Genomic DNA, 25,900 nt, shown 5'->3' with positions numbered 1-25,900 from the left:
GTTTTAACGTGCAATGAAATGAATATGACCTAAAAAAAAAAAAAAAGTAATAAATCGATTTGATTGAAAGAATTTACTGAAATAACTTAGTTTACTCTCGTTCGTAACAATAACAACAAACTATGCAAAAGTACGGCTTACTTAACGTGGTGGTGAAAAATTGTGGAGAGAGAGAGAGAGAGAGAGAGGAAAAAAAAATCTGGAATATTATTCCGTAAAATATGTCGAGAACGAGAGAGGCGCACAGAATTCGATTTCCACCGAAATAACACAAGAATTTTATTATCACACTGCGGATTCACGCGCAGGTATCAGGTATTATTAAATTCTTTCGCATAATTCAATATTAAAACAGGGATTCGATAGGGGACCACCTTTCGCATTTATTCCGATAATATTGTACGCATCGCTCGGGCGATGTTTTAAACTCGAAACAATTACGGGAGACCTGTCTAAAAATCTATTATTCCCCTTCTGATCCCCGAGCATATCATAATCGAACTTCGTAAAATTAATTCAACGCCTGTAAATAAATTTTATCCGGTCACCGCGGACCGGAGTTTCAATCGAGTTCATACAAATTTCATCGAGACTTCGATATTTCGCGAAAAAAATTATCGATGCATCATCCCGTTACAATTAAATCAAATGCTCGTGTAGCTCCAGCTCGCAAATTTACTGAATTAAATCGCCTCTTCCTCCCCGAATATGAGCGAAATTTTAATGATGTTTACTTATCGGCGAGCGAAAATAGATATATCCGCAATCGACTTTCGCGTTACGATTCGAATAGAATTGCCAACTGTGCCAAAAACTGTGCGCGCTAAAATATCTATAAACAACTCATCAAATATGGAGGTTCGACGAGTGCTGCCCTCTGCGTCGTTCGAGGAGGACCGTGGCCGAATGGCCGGTCGTAAAATTTTTATAGACCACTTGAGTCATCTCTGCGTAGGAAAAAAAAAAAAAAGAAGAAAAAACGTTTGGAAACGTGTGTTTTTTGTATAAACACTGTTTTAATGGCTCGGTAGTCCATAACGTAGTTTACGCGAGATTTTATACGAATTTCGAAGCAAAAAACGCTCTCTACCGTGAAATTGAAATGTTTGAAACGAACTTATTTTTTTTTTTTTTTTTGATCAGTATATCTCTGGGATTTTGGTCAACTATCAAATTTATCGAAATGATATTACCATTTTTGTCCCACGATTAACGAGATCGTGAAAATGTTTCTTTTTTTTTTTTGGTAAAATTAATGTTATATTTTATTGAGATAAAAATATCTATTCTCTAAGTAAAGCAATAATTTATACAACGTAAAAAATATAATTTGTACAAAAATAAGCTAATAAACCATTTTAAAACTCTAAAATGGATGAAATATTTTTTTAATTATAGTTAAAACTATGACACTTATGCGAGTAAAAAGGATGTCCGATCTTAAACGGATCTATACTACTTGGAATTACTTTCTCACAATGGTATCATATTTCTACTCATTTATACCTATCAATGCATAAATATTATAAATAGTATATAGATAAAATTTTATAATTTATTATATAATATTATAAATTCGTATGTATATATATACATATAATCATATAATAGTTTAAGAAAATATAGTTCTTTAATTATTTTACTTTTGATTTAATTCAATGAAAATTATATATTTGATAATTATTTTATAAATGTATATTTGTGTAATAATTTATAAACTTATTATACAAAATAAAGAGATTATTGCTCAATTCAATACATTTACTCACTTATTGTTAACGTATCCATATATTTGTTTAAATTAGATTAGATTAATTACAATCTTTCAAATTGTTTGATCAAAGATGTTTCTCTATATAAATAACAAATTCGCGTTATAATTATAATAATTATTCTCATGTATTATCAAAAATACCAAAAAAACAACAAATATAACGTCATTTTCACTAATTTTCAATTAATCAAATTCACATTGAATCATAAATTACTTAATTTTTCGAAACAAGACTCGCACAATTTTCGCAACAAACATTTAAAACTATCATATTTAAAACTAAATGTAACTCGTTAATAACATTAAAAATCTTCCTTCAGAATCTCCAACTTGGTAAAAGTATCCCTTAATCCCTACGAAACAGCTGAAAAGATATAAGGTTGCAACATCAGAGGTATTAAGAAAATAGTAGTGCTCTTCCCAGAAGAAAATCCAGAAAGATCCTTACACCAAAGAAATCCCCCGAAGCTTCCGCAATTTACTTTAAAGGCGAAACGAAGGATGTTGCAACGTCTACGGGCAACGCTTGCCGATCGATCAATTAGATAAATCGAAACATTTGTGTGAAGCTTATGAGCCTTGACGCTGTTCGTACAATACGACTGGAGTTAGGGAGGCTTGCGGAGTAATGCTTCGCAGGGGAATCGAGATGGATAGATGTTAGTAGCCATCTGCCGGTATTAAGCTTAATTGATACTCCGGTTCAAAATGGCGATCGTCGATCTGGTGTTGAGAATTTCTATAAAGTAGGGAATCGTAAATATTAATCGATCAATGAATTTGTTTTTCTCAAACGAACGGCTTCCATTAGCTTTCATCGCTCTAAGCGAGCAAGCGGAGCTGTGACGTTTCTCTGCGAAATGAATCGTCGATTTCTGGCGACGAAAAAAATCACGGCACGAACGATTCTTCGATTATTCTTCGAGATTCGGATCGAAGAATTTTTATAAAAGTGGAATATAAATTTTAATCTCTCAACAATGGCCATTCTGGAATTATGGATTATAGTTTTTATGTCGTCGACCTGTACACACCAGTAATGGATGTTTTTGAAACAATATCGATCTCTGATGACGAAGAACTGTGGCATTGCAAACACGAATGATTCTCTCGAATCGTAAAAGCCTTTTCCTGTTTTTGTCATCGAGTGGAAAAAAAAAAAAAAAGGAAATTATCATCGATTGGTATAAATTTTTTTCTCTTCTTTTTTTACAATGCATTTTTGATGTCGCGTAATTACAATCAGCACAATCAGCAGTGGAAACGTTCTATCGGTCGACAATCATTTTCAATTAGACGACGAGTCTATCTTTTCACGATATTTGTTCGATCTTCGTCTCGTATTATTTATACACAATTTTTCACTTTGCTTTCACATTTCCTGCTATCATTTTACTACACTCGCATTGTTACAGATTTAATCTTCGATCTAACGTCACGAACACTTTAATCCGCTTGGTAACCGCGATATCGGGATTTGTATCAGCTTGTATTGACACGTAATGCTGTGATGATTTATGGGTGTTAAATCTTCATCGACATGGTCCACGATGACGCGTTCACGATTATCTCTCTTATTGCTAGAATTACCGCTTCGGGGTTGATGTTGAAATAATTCGAGTGAGATTCTTCTTTCAAATAAAAAAGTCGAGTTGTGCCATTCTAACGAATCTAACAAATTTCACATCGAGAAGATGTATTTAATGTCTCTCGAGAAAGATCAAGATGCATTTACTAAAAAATTATTTTGAGACTAATTTTTAGAGAAACAAATATCTAATAAAATTCGATATATATTACTTACATCGAATAATGAATAAATCTTATTTATAAATTGTAAATAAATTTGTAGACAAAAGAATGTTCTATGTCCTCCAAAAAACTTCGAGACAAAATAGGAGCGAAAGATTAAAAATTCGAAGAATTTACGTGCAAAAGAATACATTTTCTCTTTTTGTTTTTCAAACACGGTTAAACTTTCTTTTTTTAATCTCGCCCGAATTATTCATTGTTTCACCCATGACACGCAACTTTAATTCGAACAACGGAATATATTACGCAACGCAGCGGGTATTAAAATATAATAATTTGTCCACGTGGCTGTTGGACCACCAGAAAGGAAATAACGTAATTTTTTTCAACGCACAGCGAAAATTCCATTGTCCAGATCTCGCGAATTTTTCTCGCACGCCCATTTACCGGAACAGAAGTTTTCACAAGGATGGTAATTAGCCGCTTCACCCTTCATTTTTTTCCTTTTTTTTTTTTTTTTTTTTTTTGAAACTTGCCAACCAACCAACTTCATTCCCCGACCGATATTCGCCAATTTGCTTTTTATCAACCGACTGAAATTAATTTATATTCGCATTTTAGGGGATGTCAGGCTGGACACGAAATATCGATTTGTTTTTATCTACGTAAAATATAGGATTTCGCTGAATATAACACGAGGAAGAAAGGAGGAACGAATTAATTAACGTTGGATTATGTCGATGTTTTCGTGTTAATAACACTGCTTTGAAAAGAAGGAGGGAAAAATTTATTTCTCGACAAGTTTATTAAAAATTGTTACGGATAATAGATTCTAAGATGACTTTTCTCATTGGAATAACGATTTATTTGTTATTCGATGAACGATATAACAATATACACGTATTTATGAATATAAATGAAAAAGCGATTTTGAACGGAATATCACTCGATTAAAAAATTATTAATTTCTCGTTTAATCAAAATATCGATCGAATTAAAAATTGCGATTGATCAATGCGAAAAGAAAGTACGAAATTTTAATTTCAACGTTGCTTTTGCGAATTGTCAAAAATTTCCGGGCAATTTGAAAAATAAAAATAATTGCACGTTTATTTTAAATTAAATAATTATTGTTCACGAAGCCAATAAAAAATTGACAACTAAAAAGTATATAATCTTTCATTTTATGCCTGTCTAAAAATAACTTTGAACGTTTAAAAATTTAAACGAACACCTTTTTTTTTCATTTTTCAATTTATTGACTGGTAGAGATTCGATTTCATCAATCGAGCTAAAAAAAAAAAAAAAATCAGACGTAAAATAGAAAATAGAAAATCAAACCTAAATCAATTATCTGCCCGAATAATAGATTGCATTACATATAAATGGATCGTTTTGTTTTCCTGGACGTGCATCTGGGATGAAACATTTCGGATCATCCGAACTTACTGTCGGTACACGAAGATTAATTATAGTTAAACAGCGATCTATTGTTCGACATCAAACAATTCGAGGAAACATACAGTGCATTAATACAGGCATTATTCTCGCCAGAAATTTCAATTATTTAGGTAATATAGGGTGAGGCAGTGAATATATCAGCATATTGTCTATCAATAACAACGAATATGTATGTTAATTCATAGGGCGCAATAGGATAACACGGACAGGATATTTCGAACGCGTATATTTTCAGATAGCAGACGTGAATTAATAGCAGGAAACCGGGATAGAAATAACGAATCTCGTCTCGTCAAATGTGAGAAACAATCGATTCGATTCGATTCTTCCTCGTTGAAGAAATTACTCTTTTCTTCCAAACAAACTTTCCTCTCATCTTCATCACTACGTATGTATATATATATTTTACATCCAGCTGTATCTCTGTTCGAGACGAGCACCCCTCAAAAGCGATAAAGGGTCGAAACGATGGGGCGATAAACGGGTGACGTTCTGCTAGAAGGCCATTCAAAGCAATCCCCGCAATTATCGAAATCCTGATTTGCATGTCGCCCTCTCCCCCTTGTCAGAAGTCAAAACAATGTCCGAACTACGACGATGATAGAGATGGACGGAAAGGACTGTCATGGCTGCGGCTGACACTCGTCCTCCAGATAACCGGCTTCCGTTTCGACCCGCTTCCTGCCGAATGACGCATAATCCGCCTCGAAACGGGGCCGAGGACAGAGATGCCAAAGCGAATCCTACAGGAAAGGATTTGTATCGGGCCACCTGCTTCGTTCCTACCAGACGTTTGTTCGAGCGAAAACGAGAGACAATTTCGAGCACGAGAAGAGGTCTTTTCTCCACTCTGAGTGAGAAACGTGAACGACGAAAAGATTTAGAGCGAGGCGTTAAAATAAAATTCTCGAAAATTGTTACAACAAAGATTTTAAATTGAAATTAATTGTTGTTCACACACGATTGGTAATTCAAAAAATTATATTGGTTATATTTCGGGAGAAAGATTTGTTACGTGTGATGATAAGTTAAATTTGAAAAAGATTCGTTTAAATTAATTGAAATGTCAGGAGCGATACACGATTTTATACACGAACACATGTTCCCCCGATTCTCCTGTCTGAAGTGAGGCCAAAATCTGTAGGATGGAGATAAGATCGTTAGATTAACTGGATTACGAAGGCTACTAGGAAATAATTGAGCTATTCCACGGAATGGATAGCCTCTTGCGTGACGAGATAATGTAACGGACTATTCTTTCGGTTCACGAGCGTGCGCGTGAATCTTAATGGGCGCTCGTACAATTAATTTCGAGAAGCGGTTATTGCGCGGGATTTCGTGGATATTTACATGCATGCATGAAAAATTCGTTTAATTATCCGCTGATTTTTATTAAAAAATCACTTTAAACTGGAACAACCGAGTCGAAATACAAGATATTTTCTATATCCTGTTCATTTTATTACATATGAAAATTCAATTTTTCGTGTGAGAAGAAATTCAAATTCAAAATTTCGTCTTCGAAATATAGAAAGAATAGAGGGAATAGAGAAAACCATCCCGTTGAAGTCACTTTTTGTTTTATCCCGATATCTCGATCGGTTGCGGAGATATAACAACTCAAAGTTTTGTACAATGTTTAAGATGAATGAATGGGCGCGTGATCTATACTTTCTTCTTACTGTCCTTCCAGGAATTATTACGTTTTCCAGGGATCGACGAGAGAAGCGAGCGAGAGAATCGAGTAAACGGACGAAGACGGAGATGGTAAACGATTGAAAAATTACCTTTTCCTTTACACGACGATATCTCGGGAACCGGAACTCGTATCGGGATGAATCGAAGAGCGTTTTAAAGGGCAAGATTCCGCGCTTCTAACGATCTTTCATCCATTGACCGGAAGTGATTATGTTTGGAGTTAAAGCGGTTCAAATTTTTCTTAATTTTAATAGGGTTTAACCGACGCTTTAAGGTAAGTTGCATAAAAGGTCCGAGCGCGCGACAAAGATAGAGATAGAAAACGATTAAAAATTACTCTTTCCTTTACACGACGATATCTCGGGAACCGGAAGTCGTATCAGGATGAATCGAAGAGCGTTTTAAAGGGCAAGGTTCCGCGCTTCTTACGATCTTTCATCCATTGATCGGAAGTTATTACGTTCGGAGTTAAAACGGTTCGAATTTTTCTTAATTTTAATAGAGTTTAATCGAAGCTTTAAGGTAAATTGCATGAAAGTTCCGAACGCGCCTTACTCTTTTCTTTATACGATGATATCTCGAGAACCAGAAATCGTATCGGAATGAATCAGAAGCTTTTAAAGGATATGGTTCTGCGCCTTTAACGATCTTTCATCCATTAACCGAAAATCATTGTTCTTAATTTTGATACTCTGCTAAATATCAAATACTAATTCTTTTATATATTCTTTTTTTTTTTTTTCTAAATTCTTAAAATCGACGGTTTAAAATCACTGATAAAAACGTGTCCACCGCAAAAATTTATCAATTTCTCCAGGAAAGAAACGTCGGTGTGCGATTATACATATACATATATACACACACACACACACACATACAGTGGAATCCAATCCGAAGGAGGAATATTAAAAGCCGTGTTGCGTCAAAGCCGTTGACATATTGACTCGTCTGTAGTGCCGTCACGTTTCTGCACAACACACGGCTCGAGAAAAAACACAGACGTTCGAGAGATTCCTCTTCCGGGAGCAGAATCCGGCCAAAATGTTCACGATGGACTTCGATCCACGCGCCATCTAGGGTGAGAAAAAAAAATTCCACCTAGCAACGTTTAATATCTATAAAAAGCTGAAACGAATGAAAGTGTCTCTCGTTGAGACGAGGTACGGGTCAATTCAATCTCTGGATAAATCTTGAATACTCGCCCTGGCAACCATATTTCCACGTATATACACACACTTGCACGATTAATGAATGCGCCGTGAAAAATTGTCCACACCATCGAGCAACGTGAGAATCTTATCGCGTGGATTGATATGGAGTGAGAAAAATATTTTTCGCGTGTATTACTTATTCATCCGGCTTTTTATATTCGTTTGTGTAATTATTATTGGAGAAAGTGAGACTCGATATTAAAATTTTTGCTAAAAATATATATTTTTTAGCTACTTTTTGCCTCTATATTCTTTTGTTCCATTGTTAGTGTATCTCCCTTTCTTTCGTGCAAACCTAGTCACCATGTGTTTTTAAAATTATTTTCATAACAGCTATTAGCTGTTATAATTATTAAGTTTATCTTATTATAAATAATTTTACGTATTGTATATTTTATATCAAAATTCAAAATTTTATTACGAAATAAAAATAATTTTAAACATACATTTATATGAAACTTGAATTATTTTCAAAGAATGCAAATATGGATTCATTATGTGCTTAAAAGGACATTATCATTTACAAATTTCAATGAAACAACGATTATTAATATCATTAATATTACAAAATTACTACAAAACCAGAAATTTAATTCATCTGTAATTAGTTTCATATTAAATTTTATTTGAAATATTATTTTTCAAAATAACTGTTTTACATTTATCGTGGCAACATAACTTGAATAATCCACGTTAACTCAATTTATTAATTCTCATATTATATACGTGTTATGTATTCGAAGTTATTCGCGATTAAATAGCAAGTATTTTTCACTATAACACGTATCTTTTCATTGCTGTTCTGGTATTTTGCCAGTGGAGAAGATAGACAAAGGTAAAAATGTTGTTGAAATGTGCCCGTTTGACGGACGAGTTTCTATTTCCGGTATCGTTTAAAATGCGACGACAATTTAACGCCTCGCGTGGCAATGATCCATCCCAAAACGTCAAAAAAATGAGATTTCACGAAGAAGAAATAATTTAAATTGGACAAATCGTTTAAGATAATTTGAAGATCAACTTTTCATCACAAAATTCAAATAATTTCCTCGGTACAAATAGCTTGATATATTTTAATAAAAACGGAAAATTTCAAACGATATTAAAAAATTTCTACGTCATCGTACATTTTCCATTACAATAATTATGATATAAATATGTAAACAGCTCATCCTCTCGATGACACGAAATTCCAAACACCTTCAAGAAGCAAGATTTAAAGCAAGATGCTAATTCTTCTCCCTGATTCTCCCAGAATCCACGTCGTATTTCTTTCGAACATATTCGAAAGCAGCGAGCGTTTACATATTCGCGGGCAAACAGAGTTCGAAAGTTTTCTCCCTGGTGGTGGCCAACCGATTCGAGCGGAATCGAACGGAGGGCTGAGGTATTCCGCGGCTTTGTCCGCTTCTTCCTCCCCTCCGATTTCGCACGCACGAATTTAATCTACACGGAATTCCCGGGATGCCCGCGTTCCACGCATGAATGCCCATATCAGATATCAACGGATACACCTTTGAACCGGACGATTATGGCGCTCGATCAACCCTTTGAATCGGTTCGATCGAAAATACGATTACGCTCGATCTTGCGCTCGACTCGATCGGTATCCGATGTATCCGAGTTGTTAAGGATCTGTGCAGCCGCGATTAAAACCCTGGTAATTTGCGCTGCTCCTGTTATCCGTTTTAACGAGTGCCACGGTTTGCAACAAGTGGGACGATCTCTCGGCCAGAGTGGAAATGTGATTTTCTTCGGGTTTTTTTTTTTTTTTTTTTTTTTTTAAGGAACGAATTGAAAAAGGGGGATCGATTTTTAGCGAGGATGATGCACTGAGGTGTCTCAGAGAGTCACAATTTGCGATTATAGAGATTTTCGAAAGGCGAGAATGCGTTGTGGCAGCGTTTATTCGTTGCTTCAAAATTATGTTTCACAAATAAGAGTATTTTATTATATAGAAATTACAGTCTTCAAGTGTGGCTTTGTTCTAAGGAATGTAATAATACTAAAGATAAATAGTATGTTATAAACAAAAAATTTAAACGTAAGAAATGCTCATCTCGAATCTGATAGGAAAATACTTGTTAATAAAATTAACAGTTCTGCATGGGTTTAGAGGATTTTTTAAAACTTTACATATAATATTTACATTGAATTAACTTTTATTTATATATATATATATTTATGAATATATTTAATAGTATTTACTTTTTTTAAATTAATTCAGTTTTTAGTTTAGTTTTTTTTGGTTTTTAGTAAAGTATTACATTTCTTTGGAGTAAACACTATAACTATCACTGGATTCATAAATAAGATAATAGAATCACTACAAAATCGCTAGCACGTTTGCTTTGCGACGCAGATTATAAGAATCGTGATCTTCTCGTGCTATTCATGTTTGGGCCGAATTCGCTTTTTTTTACTCAATTAATGATCCCCAAAAATGGATTCACACTGGCTCCAATCCACAACGATTCTACATTTCTACAAAGAAAAACCGAAACTTCCATTCCCTCCATCATTCGTTCGAAATAACAAACTTGAAGAAAATCCGGGAACGATCGGCCCGGATCGCGAAATTTTCGATCGCAAAAAAAAAAAAAAAGGGAAAAAAAGGAACAAAATCCCGCGTAAAAATTCAATTTTTTTCATCCACACATCGGGCAGTGCCAATATTTACTCACATCGAACCGACACGATATACAACACGAAACATCCGTGTTATTTCAATCTGCACGTTTTTGTAAAAACAAAACGAGAAGTGTTTTACACGTATACATATATATATATATAGGGAAAACAAAACGATAAAACGCATAGATTAAATGCAAACGTTAACAATAACTTATATCGATTTACATGAGAAACGAACGAAAATACATATATATATATTTTTCCCTCTGTTAAGATAGCTCGTGCAGTTACAGGAGGTGAAATTTGTCGCGAGAACATTCGAACAATATCCAAATCCTGCCCGATTGTCAACTAATAAACAGACCTGGCTGCGACGATTTGGCCAAGAAGGGGATGGATATATATATATATATAAGAAACAGGGTGGTTAACATTACGGGGCTGCTCGTTTCGATGCAAATGGGGCAGGATCGAGCCGATGGTTCGACTAGTTGGTTTGGACACGAGTGCTTGCAAGCCGAAAAACAGGGATAAACGCGTTGCGCGAATTAAGCGAGTTCTTGTTTCGAGGGGATAAATTAAGCGGGGATGGACTGGTCGTTATTTGTGTTTGTGTTTACTTGGAGGTACGTTTCGAGGATTATGAATTGGAATTATGCGAGAAGGAACAATTCGTTTGAATGTAGAATGTTCTGTCGATGGAAAAGAAAAATTCTCTTGATTAAATTATTAAACAGGATTGTTTTAGTTGAAACAATTTAATAGAAGAAAGAGGGTGAATCTATTAGATTTGTTAAGAATTTGAAGAAAATGTAGAAAAAATTAGGTTACATTTTTCAATATTTTTAATATGAATTAATTATTAAAATATGATGTATAGATATTAATGATCTTCTTTTCCTTTGATTAAGATTTCTCTTTAGTTCTTTTTTAAAATTTTGCGGCAAACATATTGTTTGTCGTTCCGTGGCCTCCATTCTCGCAACTGCATCAATACATTTTCAGGAATTGTGTACACATTCGAATCACGGATTCAATTTGAATACTTATTTATTTCTCTCGGTAATTCGTATTGATTCTGTTTTAGTTACCAATGTCAATAGCCGACACGCGTACTGGACATTAACGAGGTGATTAAAATCGAATTTTAGGATGCCGTGCACATTCATAACTATTAAAAATTGACCGAGTACGATTTTTTTAATTTTTATCTAAAACATCATCGACAGAAATTCTACAAATCGTTCGTTTGCTGCGATAATAAACGTTTCACATTAAAACTGCTTAACAAATAAATCTTGATCGATATTTTTCTATACCTCTAGAATCTCCCGTTTAATAAAAATTAACTCTTACGTTTATTTAATATATTCGCCAAGGAGAAACAATTAATAAACAACCGTAGCGAACCGAATAAGATGTCACAACACACGTCGAATAAATCTGACTCTAGCTCAGAACTAAATTTGTCACGACAATCGTTCTAATCAACTTTTAACTTTTAATTCCTATATAAATAACTATCCGACGACCTGATACATGCATAATCCATTCAAATCATCGCGAACGTCACCGAATTACCGAGCAAATGACGGCAAAACTATAATTAATTGCTGTCATTTCTGAACACGAGAGTGAACTTAATCGTGAATAATTCGAATCTAATAGTGTATATCTAATACACACACACATATATATATATATATATGTAACACATATAGAAGGAGCATGAGAGGCGCGCGATTCGAAAGGTCGCCATGTTTGATCGGCCCTGCATCCATCGATGCTGAAATCCATTAATTTCACGGTGTCGTTCCGCCAACATCATTCGACGATGAATCCTTTCTTACGAGACCGTGCGTTTAATTAAATTTCTGACTGATCACGCTCGATCGATACAACCTATCTGAAATTTCAATCGCATTTCCAACGGTTCCGCGTGAGGAATGCGTAATCGCGTTTCATTTGCTGGAACGAATTCATTCTGTGTCGGCCGACTCGTGCTGTTTCGATACGTTTCCGTATGCACTACGATTCCTACCTACTCCAACGCTCTCTGGCGGAGATTGCGCCCTATTTTGCACGTCTTACGTGACAGAAACTGAAATAGAACTTAACCTCTTCTTGAGAGGATACGTTTGTAACGTTTGACGCGCGCGTGTAGTGTGTGTGTTTATTTTTTTAGTTAAAAGAAAAAGAATTAAATTTTTCTGTCGAAAAAGACACGCTTCAAAATCTTTTGATAATAAAAATAAAACAGTTTTGAAGTATCGTAATGGCGCTTTAAACGTGTTGTGTTACGAGGACAATAGACAATTTCAAATGATATTTTAGAAATGATTATTTGAGGTAATTATTTGAAGAATATTTCGGTTTTTTCAAGCAAATATTTGAGAAAATAATAAATCGAAGAATTGTATAATGAGTTTCGAGCGAAGTTCTCCTTGTTTTTGTTAAAAAACTAATTTTTTAATTAAAATCAAACATTTCCTAAAATAATTCTATTATTTTTCAGACAATTTTAAGAATTGAAGAATTTCAGAATCTTTCGAAACATCCACGTCTGAATCGAACTGAAAGAACAATGCATTATTCTCGTATCATGTAACGAAAATAAGATGACCTATATTACTTTTCTTCATCTCTTTCTCTCTTTTTCTCTTTCTCTTTTCAATTTCTATTACGGAACAGTAATCTTCTTTCGTCTGACATTTAGCAGAAAGGATCACCTCGTCAATATACTCGATAATCTTTATACTTGAATACTTTATACTTTCTTGCGTTGCCGTAGAACGCACGATTGGATTATAAGACATAGAATCCTCTTTAACGATTTCATCCACTTAATTAAAAGTATTAATTACAAGTGTTAAATTCACTCGTAATAAGAATAAATGGTATTAATTTTTCGAAACTTTTTATTAAGAAAGACGTTTGATTTATTAATATTAGTGCATTTCCAGTGCAATATGAATAATTTCCAATGTTTACTCAATTATTGCAGAAACGAGACGGGTATGACGACAGTGAGACAGAAATAGAATTAAACTCGCTTAAACTGTTCATAAATATTTTTCTATATCAATTTTATTTTAATCGATTCTCCAAAGATACACATTATCCAAAAACACATTGATGAAATATAATTGAATGTTTATTTACAAGATAATAGCAAAGTATACTCGTTGATTTTGAATCTATTAATCATTTTGAATTATTAGAAACAGATTACAAAGGATTATTTGGATAAAATAAATTTCTTAATAATAACGATTATAATGGGGTAATAATATTATTTATTCGTGGAATGTTATATTTATGGAAATAATCAATTTTCGAATCCGTCAATTAAAAATGCATGTCTAATAACAATTGCATTATAAACTCATTATTAATTCCTGGAAGAACTAATAAATTCCATTCGAATAATTAATCTTATCGATGATCCTGATATTCCTCATCATAAAGCTAGAGTAATAAATAATGAATACAAATTTTTTTTTTTTTTACAAAAAGAAATACAGTACAAAAAAGTTTGGCAAAAATACAAAAGAATGCACATTTTTCTATCAAAAAATAACAGCATATCATTTAGTTTATTTAGAGGTGGATTTTATAGCCTAATCTAGCCTCAAAATTAAATTACACAAAGAAAAATTAATTTATCGTCAATTATAAATTGATTAAACCTTGATGTTAAACGTTAAACAGGAAGAAAAACCCAGCCCCTTTTAACCGAATCTTCCACGCTTCTCCCTAGAAATTCCATTTCTAGAAACGCATCCCATTTCCCGTAAAGACGTCCTCGATCGACTCGATCGCCATAAAGGTATTTCCTTTATCTCCTGGAACGACAGCAACGAGATCGAGGGAGACGGTAAGATCGAACGGTAAACGGCGATGTCGACGAAGGAAAAGGACGATAACGGGGATCACGTCCCCCGTGTCGAGGTTGTGAGAAACAGCCATATCGATCGCGCATTGCGCATGGAACTCGTGGACATCTCTCAAATCATCGTCGGTTGAACAACCCTTGCCGACTCTATCTCCCTCCCTCCCTCGCTTTTTGTTCCTCCTCACTTTCTCTCTCTCTCTCTCTCTCTCTCTCTCTCTCTCTCGTTTCTCTGCTCTTTCGTCACTGAGGAGAGGAAAGTTACAGCGACAGGGTTAACAATGCAAGCCCAAAACTCCCCATCGCGCGTTATTGCAAAACTTTTCCGACCGATCTTCTCCTCCAATCGCAACCCTTTTTTAGTTAGACGTGGATGATGGCGCTCTTCCTCTCGAGCAGAGGATTATTAGCTCTAGAACAGATTCCTCGTCGCGAGCTTTTCCTTTCTCTCGAACCAAGTGGACACGGTTTATAACTCTCAGTCATCCAAGTCGGTTTCACGATCCACCGCTCGGATCGATGAGAGGATTATTTTAAAATATGTGGACAGATTCCTAAGCTCTTTGCGTGTAATCTTATAAAATGTATAGGATAATGTAGTGTCGAATGGTTAGATTATTTTATTTGAAATTGGATGGTTTGACGATCGTGGCGAATAGAAATATTATTTATTCAGTTTTGAGTTTTGCGAGCGTGGAACAATGAAATTAATTCGAAGATGTACTTGGTTTTTCGTTTATTCGTTAAGAAATTGAGAGAAGGAAAAAATAGTGATGAAAATTGAGATAGAATAAGAGAAAAATAAGAATAATGCGAGAGCGTGTTATTGGGTTTGCTCGAAATAAGAAAGGTGAAAGACGGGAAACGACATTTTATCGTGATACTTGCCCTGCCACAAGCCAAAGATGCATCTTGGCAATTACATTATTATCAAAATATCGCGCGAAACGACGACATAGACTTTAAATATTCGACAAATTTTCTTTCCTTGCACGTAGAGAGATACATAAAATAAATTAAAATATAAAAGTTTTATACGTTAATTTATGTTTTAAGCACGAGTGATCTAAAGGATTTTGAGAATGACGAGGCATTTATCGTTAACATGTACATTCATATTTATCGTTGGAATTAATAATTTCAATTAAAGTGTACTTTCTTTCTTATTACTCTCTATCACTATTTGTTTGATACAGAACGTTCTTATTTGATTGATTATGTAAGCTTCCGGTCATGAGCCAATCTATTACTCATAACATACACACTTGAAAATATTTTTTAACGAGAAGAATATAATTTCATATATAATTCAGATCGTATCTATTTAAAAAAAGAAAAAAATAATTCTATTTCCATATACATATGAGCCCAATGGTTTATACAAGTTCGAGAATCATTTCATCGAAATAACAAAATGGACGAATATTCTATTATTCGTCCCATATATCCGTTTTATTCTAGCGTGCAAAATCAATAATGAGAAGAGATTTTTTCCTCTTTTCTTTTTTCGTAAAAAAGGATATCAAAGCAAGAAAAACGATATTATTGCATCGCACGTATTTGCTTTCTTTCGCTCCACAAAAGAATAAGAAGACAACTTTACGTATCTTCAAGTTTTAAAAAAAGGCCAGAGAAGAAGATCAGGTGAACTGCTTTACCTCGAAATTTTCATCGCGATAATGTCCACGCGAAAGAATGTTCAACTTCTAAAATTCAAACGTTCTTTATATATTTTTCTTTTTCTCTCCCCCTCAATTATTCACAATCTCGCGTGGATTAATTGTACAACATTGATCCTAATTTAAATTGCTCCCAAAAGGACGGCAACTTGACTTATTAATTTTCAAGCTGTCAAAATGTGAATGCTACAACCCATTTGGATTTTGAGAAACAAACGAGAGAATTTCCTTCCTTCCTTCCTCCCAATGCAACGCAACTGGAAAACAAGACGTAAGAGACACTTTATTTTCTCTTTATTTTTCACCCGATCGATCGTTCAAACGAAAATTAATTCGTGCAAAACGGCATAACAAGATGATTCCGATCGACAACAACAATCCGTAAACACGGGACAAAATATTTTCCAGTTATTCTATAACTGAACGGGGAAAAACAAGCGATGAGATACGCGTCGTCGATTCGCAAATATCTCCTCCCGAGGAATAAAGTGGCAAATATTCATCTCGCGCATTTGATCCCCGCTTTCCAAGTTATTCTTATCCCCTTCTCCCCCCTCGACCCCTCCTTTCCTTCTATTGCTCTTCCTACGCGATCGAAGGAAATTTTATATTGCACTCGATTCGTATGCTCGAGAGCATACGATTCATCGTATATCGTGTCACGTATATTGTTTGCAGCGCTTGCATCGAGGCGTTTTGTCTCAATTATCGTGACGCCTCGAAAGAATTTGTGAGTATATATTTTCATACTCGGTTTCGAAGGAAATATAAAACGTGTCGATATTCGTGTATACGTGTAATTTGTATACTTTTATATATGCACGAAGTATAGTGGTTTTGATTATGTATATATATATAGAATTTTCGAAATTTTGCGTGTTCATAAATTAGTGGAGCAGAAATATCGATTTTGTTTCGTCGAGTGATCAACTTGTGTTTAAGAAAATAACTTGAATAACATGTCGTGTACGTAAATGAATCACTGAAGTCGATCAATCTGTTTGGAATTTCTGAAAACTGGTAAATCGGTCGAGCAGAGAAATATCAGGGGGCCTACTAATTAAAAGCAATTTATTAATTTTAGACGATTGTTCCTCCAATTGCAAGGCAAATTTAAATTACTCGACAAACAATTTCACGATAATTTTGTCGAGAATCGTGTTCATATGAATAACACATGCACAAATAAATCATCGAAATTGATTAATTTAAAAATCAATCAAAGGGGAACGAAATAACTAATTTCTATTCTATTCCTAATATTTCTTAAATTAACGAAATTAACGCGGATGAAAAACGATGGAAAATAAGACGTAGAAGACGTATCGTTAACCAACAATTTCCTGATGAACGCCCTCTCACTCAGACCTCTATTTTCATTCTACACTGGTTCGTAATCTAATCGTCGTGGAGTGGAGCTCGCTCGAGGAAACGAAAACGAGAACGAAGTTTATCCTTATGCATATCCAGGATGCATCTTTCTCGACGAGTCTCCACGAATGTTTCCATCCCATCCCCTTTTATCGCCCCCTCGAGCAAAAGGCTAGGACACCTTTCGATGCAAAATTCTTCAACGCAACGTCAAAAGGCGCATTTCTCAACATTGCTTTCCATTCCGATTGCCGCGAAACTGGTTGAAAAAATATGCAATGCTTAAATTGCACGGCCGTTTCCCTTGTCTTTTAAGGGCGGACGAAGAATTTCACCCTGAGGGGGTGAAAATCGATTTATTTATCGATTTGTGCGTCCTCTTATTATCCTCTTTCGAAATTATCAATTTCTTTTTTTTCAATAAACAAATTTTTGTCAAAGCAACTCGTGTGAGGCGCTGACGATTTTTAACGAAAGGGTTAAGGTGTATCGAAGCGAATTTCTTTCGTATTTGAAAAAACTTTCGTTGAACGAAGGTGGAAAGATAGCAAATTTTCGTCTTTAGAAAATTATATCCACGAATGCGTTTGTGAAAGTGTGAGAAAAATTTAAACCAATTATTTCTCCAAATTTATATACATTATTCATATTACAAATTTTCTCGGCGAAATCCTTTTATGCAAGCATAAACTTGCATTAACCGAGAGAAAAATCACAGATGTGTGTGGTTGGAGAGTGGTTGTACGAATATTACACCGGTTCTGAACGAACGTATTTACTCACCTCCTAACAAATTCAACTAAACGCAAGTTCCATTGTATTTCTCGGATACAATTCTTTTCCCGGGTTTTTAAACGGAAATAAAATATCTGTATCATTGTTGGAAAATCAACTTGGTCGAATATTGCACGAACAAACAAACGTTGACTGAAATTGTTATTATTCGATTTGCAGGAGTTGTTTGTTATATATAACGCAACGATAAAAATAATGGGTATAATAAATCGTGGCAACTTTTTCAAAGCTTCGTTCAGGTCTGATAAAAAAATTTATAAGGAAAAAAAGGAGGAGGAAAAGGAGGAATTAATTTAGCCAACATCGGCCTTATCGTTCAAGAAATTGTTAATTGACTTTCTTTTTTTATTTAATTCAAATTCTACATTGGAAATATGTTAAATGAGTATTGTAAACAAATAAGTGATCGATGGTTCAAGTATCAATTTTACAACGAATAAATAATCATCGATCAAATTAAATAATTTCTCCGATCTTTATTTGGATAACCTAATATTTCCAATTGTAATCGTTAATTAATGATTTAAATATCGTTGAAAAAGACGAGTTATGATGCTCGTATCAGTGTCGAAAATTTCATGATAAAACGAGAATTTCACGATAGAATAGAATTTCAAATGTAATCGAAATAAATCACTACTCTGACACTTTGAAAAGTCTTATTGTTAAACTATTCTTAAGATAGCGATAAAAATATCTCATCGAGTATTTTAACAAGTATTAAACGATTCGTTTTTCGAAACTTTTCACGAAATAAATTATTTGTTACATGTTTTTCTTGTTGTTTGTTATTTGATTTTCACGATAATTGGCCTTTCGATATTAAATATTCGTATACGCGAAATTATTCAAACATTTTTTGAGAAAAAAAAAAAAATGTTTGAATACGTTTAATGACATTTTAACGATCAATTTCCTTTTTCATTTTTTTTTTTATTTTTTAATGGATATTTATGAGCGAAATCAATGCGAAAAAATTCATTTCAAAATACTGTGATTCTGTAACGACGCGAGATGGAGGAGGAAAATTTTTAATTGCAAAACGCATATTTGCAATCGTTCTCATCCCCTCAAAAAAAAAAAAAAAAAAAAAAAGAGAATTCCCTCAACAAAAAAAATTCTTCCACACATGTAATCTGTTATATTCTACCTTCACATACCTTCATAATCAGGTATTTCGAATAGTTACTCGTTGATTAGTTCAAATTTAAGATTGCAAGAATATTAGAAAGAACTATATTTTCCTTAAACAATGTATATTTAAAAAAATTTTTCTTTCTTATCTCTTGCTTCGAGCAATTCAACGATATATCGATATAATTGAGTAACCGTAATCGCGCTTTATATACAACGTACATCTCCTTTCAAATGTACGCAATTTTTGAAGAATTCTTTCTCTCTCTCTCTCTGTGCGTCCATTCGCAATTTTTCCTCTCCTTTCGAGTAATAAAATTCTCAGGGCAGAGCGAAATACATAAATTTTATGGTGCTGCCCTCCTCCTTAGAAACGGAACCGTATTTAATCATCGGACTCGGGCGTGGAAACGTTCCAAATTTCCCTGCGGAATGGTCGTCGCTCGTGGCGTCGAGTGATTATCGCTCGAAACACCGGCCGATATCGTCGAACGAAAGTGGTGGGGGAAACGTACGACCACTGGTACCAACCTCAAGACAATTTTACACGCGGACAACGCTACTAGACAGGGGGAAATGAAAGATGTATGCAAATTCAAGCTTCGTCTCGGGCGCTGAAAAATTCTATGCATTCCTGAACGGGCGGCGTGAACACGTTTCCTTCGTGGCTCCCTTTGTCTTTATTAAAAGGGATCGAGACGTTTTTCATTGATTTGATCGAGGATCGGCTCGAGACTCGAAGATTGAAAATTACGTATGATTTTACGTACGATGATTCTGTATTGTTCAATTATTATTTTATTAATCGAGCATTCGATTATTTGTCGTATTTCAAATTTCCTTGAACTCTTGACAAGAAATTCTTCGAATTCTTCGAAAATTAAATTTGGAAACAATGGATATATATATAATGCAAGGATAATGGAAGGAATCCAAAAGTAAAAGTTGTTGACACGGTTATCCAAAAGATGGCAAGTTTTTCACAGCCATAATTGGCGAGTAAAAAGAAAAAAGAAGAAAAAATATTGTTTTTTGGATCAAAAAAACCCAATCTCGTTTCACTATAATTTATTCAAATTGTTTCGACGTAACGGAACACACGATGATTTTATTGCGTCGTTTTTTTTTTTTTTCTTTTTCTCGATCGAAAGAAAATTATCCAATCTTTTTAACTCGAAATAATAAATTTCTCCGTAATTTTTCTATCAAAAATTAATCGAAACGATCGAATAAATACGATAAAATTTTACCTTCCTTCCTAGACGATAATTATCCCGTCAAGAGATACACGAGCAGAACAACGATTTCCAAATCCGATAATAATAAAATAATAATAAATTCCTGGCTCGCGTTACGAGAATTAACACGTGTTCGCGAACACTTTCGCCGTTTTATTTAATGCGAGCATAACGACGATAAAACGATGATAATTATTCTCGATATATCGTGTATATATTTCGAGACATCGCATCGGACATCTGGAAAATTCGTCGAGATGGATATCACACTGTCGTGAATATCAACGAATGCGCCGGAAATTTAATTATGAAAGTTTATTACACGAGGGTGGGGGAGAGGAGGCGAATGTTTGGCGAGATTTCACGTACAGGTAAAGACAGATTAAATGTCAAAGGGGGGGGGAAATGAACGTATTGGAATATGGGCGGAGCTCGTAGTAGAGTATTATCGATTAAACGGAAATCAAGAGAGCCGATGATAAGTTTCGGCTGATACAAGCGAACAACTTGCTTATGAATCTCGAGATTGAAACTCGAATCGGATCGGATCGAGTTTTTAATTAAAAAATAACGAGGCTTGCCTCGATAACATCGAATACGATCTTAACATCGCCTATAACAAACGGGAGGAGGGGAGAGGATGGTTTAAAACGTGATAATACGAGCGAAAATTATTACACGTCGCCTTGTTCCGATTGAGTAAAAATAAGATTTTTTTTAACGAGTAAAAATAATTTTATTACATTATCTAATTAGTAGTAATGGGGTGTCGGAAATCCCCTATTTTTCAGCGATAAGTCGCGAAATCAATTTTGAAAATAAATTTTGTACTCTATCGATTTATTTAATTTCAAATCGTGCTCGATTTCATTGCGATTTTTTTCGTCGAAAAGTTCATCTATCTCGACAATTTTCACTAAAATATTTGTATATTTTTGTTGGAATATACGAACGAAATCTAAAAATTTCATTTTGGAATGAGAAATAATTACGTTTCCCTCTTTTCAATTATTCGTCACGTTCGTAAAATATATTTAAATTATTGGAAAATAATTAATTTAGAAATAAATTTAATACTTTTTTAACATTGTTTTGCGCGATAAAGGATCGATCAGGTTTGTTTATTAGTTAAATTTAAATTCCTCGTTCTATTTAGAAAATCATTCGACTATTGTAGAAATAATTGTAACTTTTGTGGTGAAGAGAAACTTGCAGATTTTTATAACACACGTGTATCTAAAGAAGAAACAATTTTGCTGTCATAAAATTTGAAAGACGATTAATTAATTTTTCGAATTATAACCGATTTAACTTTATTCCGATTTCAAAGGCATCTATGAATTTTGTACGTCTTTCATTCTGATTTATTTAACGGTCTGATTCCTCTCACAAATGCTCTGTGGAATTCGTATAGCCTTTGAAGCGAGGTCACAGAAGTGCACGACTTCATTTTACAAATTTTTTTCGAGTGTGTTTGTGAAGCTTTACGAAAAAAATAAAAAATTTATTCCTCGTTCGAAAAATTCTTTTCCGCGATAATTATTTGTTCATTTTCTTTCGACAATCGCTGATATATACGTAAAGGATATTAATTATTTAAGGATATTCAAGAAGTGAGTCAATTTGAAAGGTCGAAACGAACACAAAATTTGCAAAATGTCGAAGACGAAGATGGAACAAGTGCCGCTATCTTCTTTAAAACTTGTCATCTTCTAAATATACTTGCACATCACTGATAACTTGTTGCTCGACAATTTAGTTTCTAAGCTCTTGATCTTGCAAGAACTATGCGGCCAAACTGTTGCATAATATTCATTTTCATAGTTATGAAAATTAGTAACTGCCGCAAACTTTTCTACGGTCCTATTACTACGGATGTCTATCTTCTTGTATACGCGTATAATTTGTTCAAAAGTTTGGCTAAGCTTGCACGCTACACATCGTAAGAGGACTGAAATAGATTAGGATTGAAAATTCGGAAAAGTGGCCAAGTCGAATCGATAAAATTAGATAAAATATTATACGTTTATCATGAAATATGCTGAATTATTTATAAATTTACGTTGAATAAGATCTTTCGTGCATTTCCCTCCTTTTTATTTCACTTGTATTATTGTTAATTATATTTTTATGAAAATCACATACCCTTTCGAAGATGCGTGGCCGTAATGGGCGGCTCTCGTTTCGCTTTGTAATCTCACGGAATTACGTTGTATCCATCTGTAAAACCACACGTAATTTAATCTTTTGGATTGTTTATTTTTACAGTATTTAATTTTAAAAAATAAATATCCATAAATAATCCCCATTTTAGAAGAAAATTCATCTAATTCTCGATTTTAATAAAAATCTATCTACGTCAACGTACATAAATTTATGCAATACTGAACAATATAATTGGAAATTTTCCTCTATCGAATCGACGTTTTATCGTATAATTTTTTCAAAGAAGCGGAAACATAACCTAAATAGGGAAATAAATCATTCAATTCGATCAAATATACTTTTTATCGAGTATAATTTTTACAAGCTCATTTAATTCCACGCCACACATATGTTCTTCTTTATTCAATGCTCAATTTAATTCCTCGTGAACTACCGTGAAATAATCACGAGTACGAAGTCTTCCATAAAAGTTTATCGTTTTTACTCGGGTAACGAAACTATTGCGCAACAGTGAATCAACGATCCGTGAGAGATACCTACCTTATCCTCCGAGCCATTGCACGAAAACACTTGTAGTTCTCTCTTTCTCTCTCTCTCACTCTTTTAAACAGATCGCGTGAAATCACACGTGTATGCGTCACAAGATACTTTACAAGATGTCCCGAAAATACAAGAACATTCGTTAATTGGAGATTGTTGAGGTAATTCATTACAATTTTGTTAACGAGTTATTGTATTATACCAAAAAAAAAAAAAAAACACTGACCAATCATGGAGCAAGAACAAGTCCATGCTGAATATTTATTCGATTCGTAATTTTAATTTATCGTCAATTAGCATTTTTCCAAAGAGAGTTTTTATAAAGGAAAATGTTTTGCTTGAAATTATTTCAGGAAATTAAAATTATTAAAAATATTTCCATATTTTTGGGACACCCTGTATATTTGGAGAAGAAGAAGGACGCATTTCTGCTCGAAGTCGAGGAATAGGCGACTCGAGATTGCTAAGAGAACTAATACCCGAGTTTGTTTTTTTTTTTTTTTTTTTTTCCTTTTGATACGGTTACACGTATTGGCAGTTGCGAGAAATTAATTTCCGTAGAAACTCACGATTTTCAGATATCGAGATATCGAAACGTAATCATAAGAAATCGATTCTGCAAATTTTGCAAGTGACTTTTTTCAATGACATTTTCTCGAAGAAGATAAAAGTTAAATATTTATTTGCGAATTTGAAATTTTTCCAATTATGTTAATATATCGTAGATGACATAATTTCTTGAAAACTTTAGTTTACAAGAGGAATATGTAATTTTATATATTTTTATAATAAAACTTTTCTCACTTTGAAATCGCCTTTTTGAAAAAATACTTTTGAAAATTCACAATTGCAATAATTACATTGAACAGTTCGTCAAATTCGAAATGCAACTAGAGCTTAATTGGCAAGTGAAAATTATAAAGACGTGATTTAATGTGATTTATAATCAATATTGGCTTCGTATTATTGTTATCGATACTACACAGTTATAGGTAGGGAAGTTTTGTCGATAGACTAAATCAATTTAAATTGATGTTCCACGTTATTTCAGATTAATATAATATGTACACAACGGCAAATGTACAATGTACAATATTCTTCCATGTATTGCAAACAACAAAATCTTATACATTATTATTTTCATTGTTGATTTAATTTACATTATCAACCGAAACGACGTATCAATTAGTCGCGAATTAAATTAATAATGGAAATAACATTTTCTTTTTTATTTTTCATACTTCGATCGATGGAATAATAAAAAATAGACGAATAGAGACGAATTCGAAACGAGATGTCAATTTAATTGAAAATTAAACCAATAATTAAAATGATACGTATTGAAAATATATAAAATAACAAATTAAAAAATTAAAAAATTCTTCGTTTCTTGAAAGCATCGTTACGTTAATTTTCGCATCTATTCTTAAAATATAAAAAACATACATATCGTATTACATCACGAGAAGTGAGAAATAAAAAATATATTTTAATCGATCGATCGATCCACCTCTTAATTTCTTTTTTTTTTTTTTTTTTTGTATAAAAATCAAGGATTAAAATTTTAAAAAATCCAAAAGAGGAAAAGAAATTCGATTTCACGATGGAATAAAAAATGCGTGAAAATATGTTAAATGTCTGACCGCGTGTGCACGCGTTCAGGATGTCTTCGAGTGCATCGAACGGTACGCACTGCGTGACCGGAACTCGATTACGCATTCTTCTAAATACGGAACGAGAATCCGTTAATGCTTTCCTTAATACACCAACCAAGCTGCTTCAATGCTCATCGACAGCTCGATACGTTCTCTCTTATCCGTCGCTCAAATCTTTTTCGAATTACACACAATACAATTACACGGAACAATTAATTCGATCCATCGATTAATCAATTGCGATGCAAATTTATTTAACGATTCTTCTAACTATTTTTAAATGTGAGTAAGGAATGTATTTTGGTCGAAGATTATTTTTTTTTTTTCTTTTTTAGATAATTTCAAGCTTTAAGCTTTTTACGTTATGAGATTTTTTTGGCAGATGTACAGGGTGTTCTAAAAAAATGTGGAAACACAACTTGATAACTTTTTAATTTTTGCAGAAGGAACGTGTATCTTAATTGAAGTTTTTTTTTTTTTTTTTTTTTTAAGTAAGTCTTTTTTCTTTGTAAGAATTAAAATTATGTTCCTCTCGCAGGGGAAAAAGTTTCTCGAGACTTTTGAAATTATCCCGAAAATTTTTAATTAAGGAACGATATATTAAAAAATAAATTTATCTCTATTAGAGACCGGTTTAAAATATATACAGTTCGAATAATCGACGCCCCATCGACTGCATTTGCATGAAATATTCGAATATTTTTGCCCGAAACGTAATTTTATTTTTCATAGAATCCTCTTACAGTCATCTGGAGTGGATGGAAACTTTTTTAAACGAATACTTTCATTCGTCGCCGTTTTGCATTCACCCGATTCTCATTTAATTGGGGTTATGTAAATTCATTCGATTTCATTTGTACGAAAATCCGAAAGTTTTCTTCCGCTCGTCGTCGTTAAATT

The 25,900-nt window shown here is 33.6% G+C and overlaps 1 protein-coding gene across 1 annotated transcript in view; it reads right to left on the bottom strand.

The window, feature by feature from the left end:
* Positions 1-25,900, bottom strand: part of Cad87A (cadherin 87A) — a 243,465-nt gene that overhangs the window by 140,417 nt on the left and 77,148 nt on the right. Inside the window, exon 2 of the mRNA XM_012485460.3 lies at positions 22,785-22,859. Within this exon, the coding sequence (XP_012340914.1) occupies positions 22,785-22,859 (75 nt within the window). The remainder of the gene's footprint in view (positions 1-22,784; positions 22,860-25,900) is intronic.

The sequence above is a fragment of the Apis florea genome, unplaced genomic scaffold, assembly GCF_048593485.1.
Source record: "Apis florea isolate Af1SG1 unplaced genomic scaffold, ASM4859348v1 contig_3170_pilon, whole genome shotgun sequence".
NCBI lineage: Eukaryota > Metazoa > Arthropoda > Insecta > Hymenoptera > Apidae > Apis > Apis florea.
Note: the sequence above shows the minus strand (reverse complement) of the source record. Positions and strands in the feature narration are given on the sequence as shown.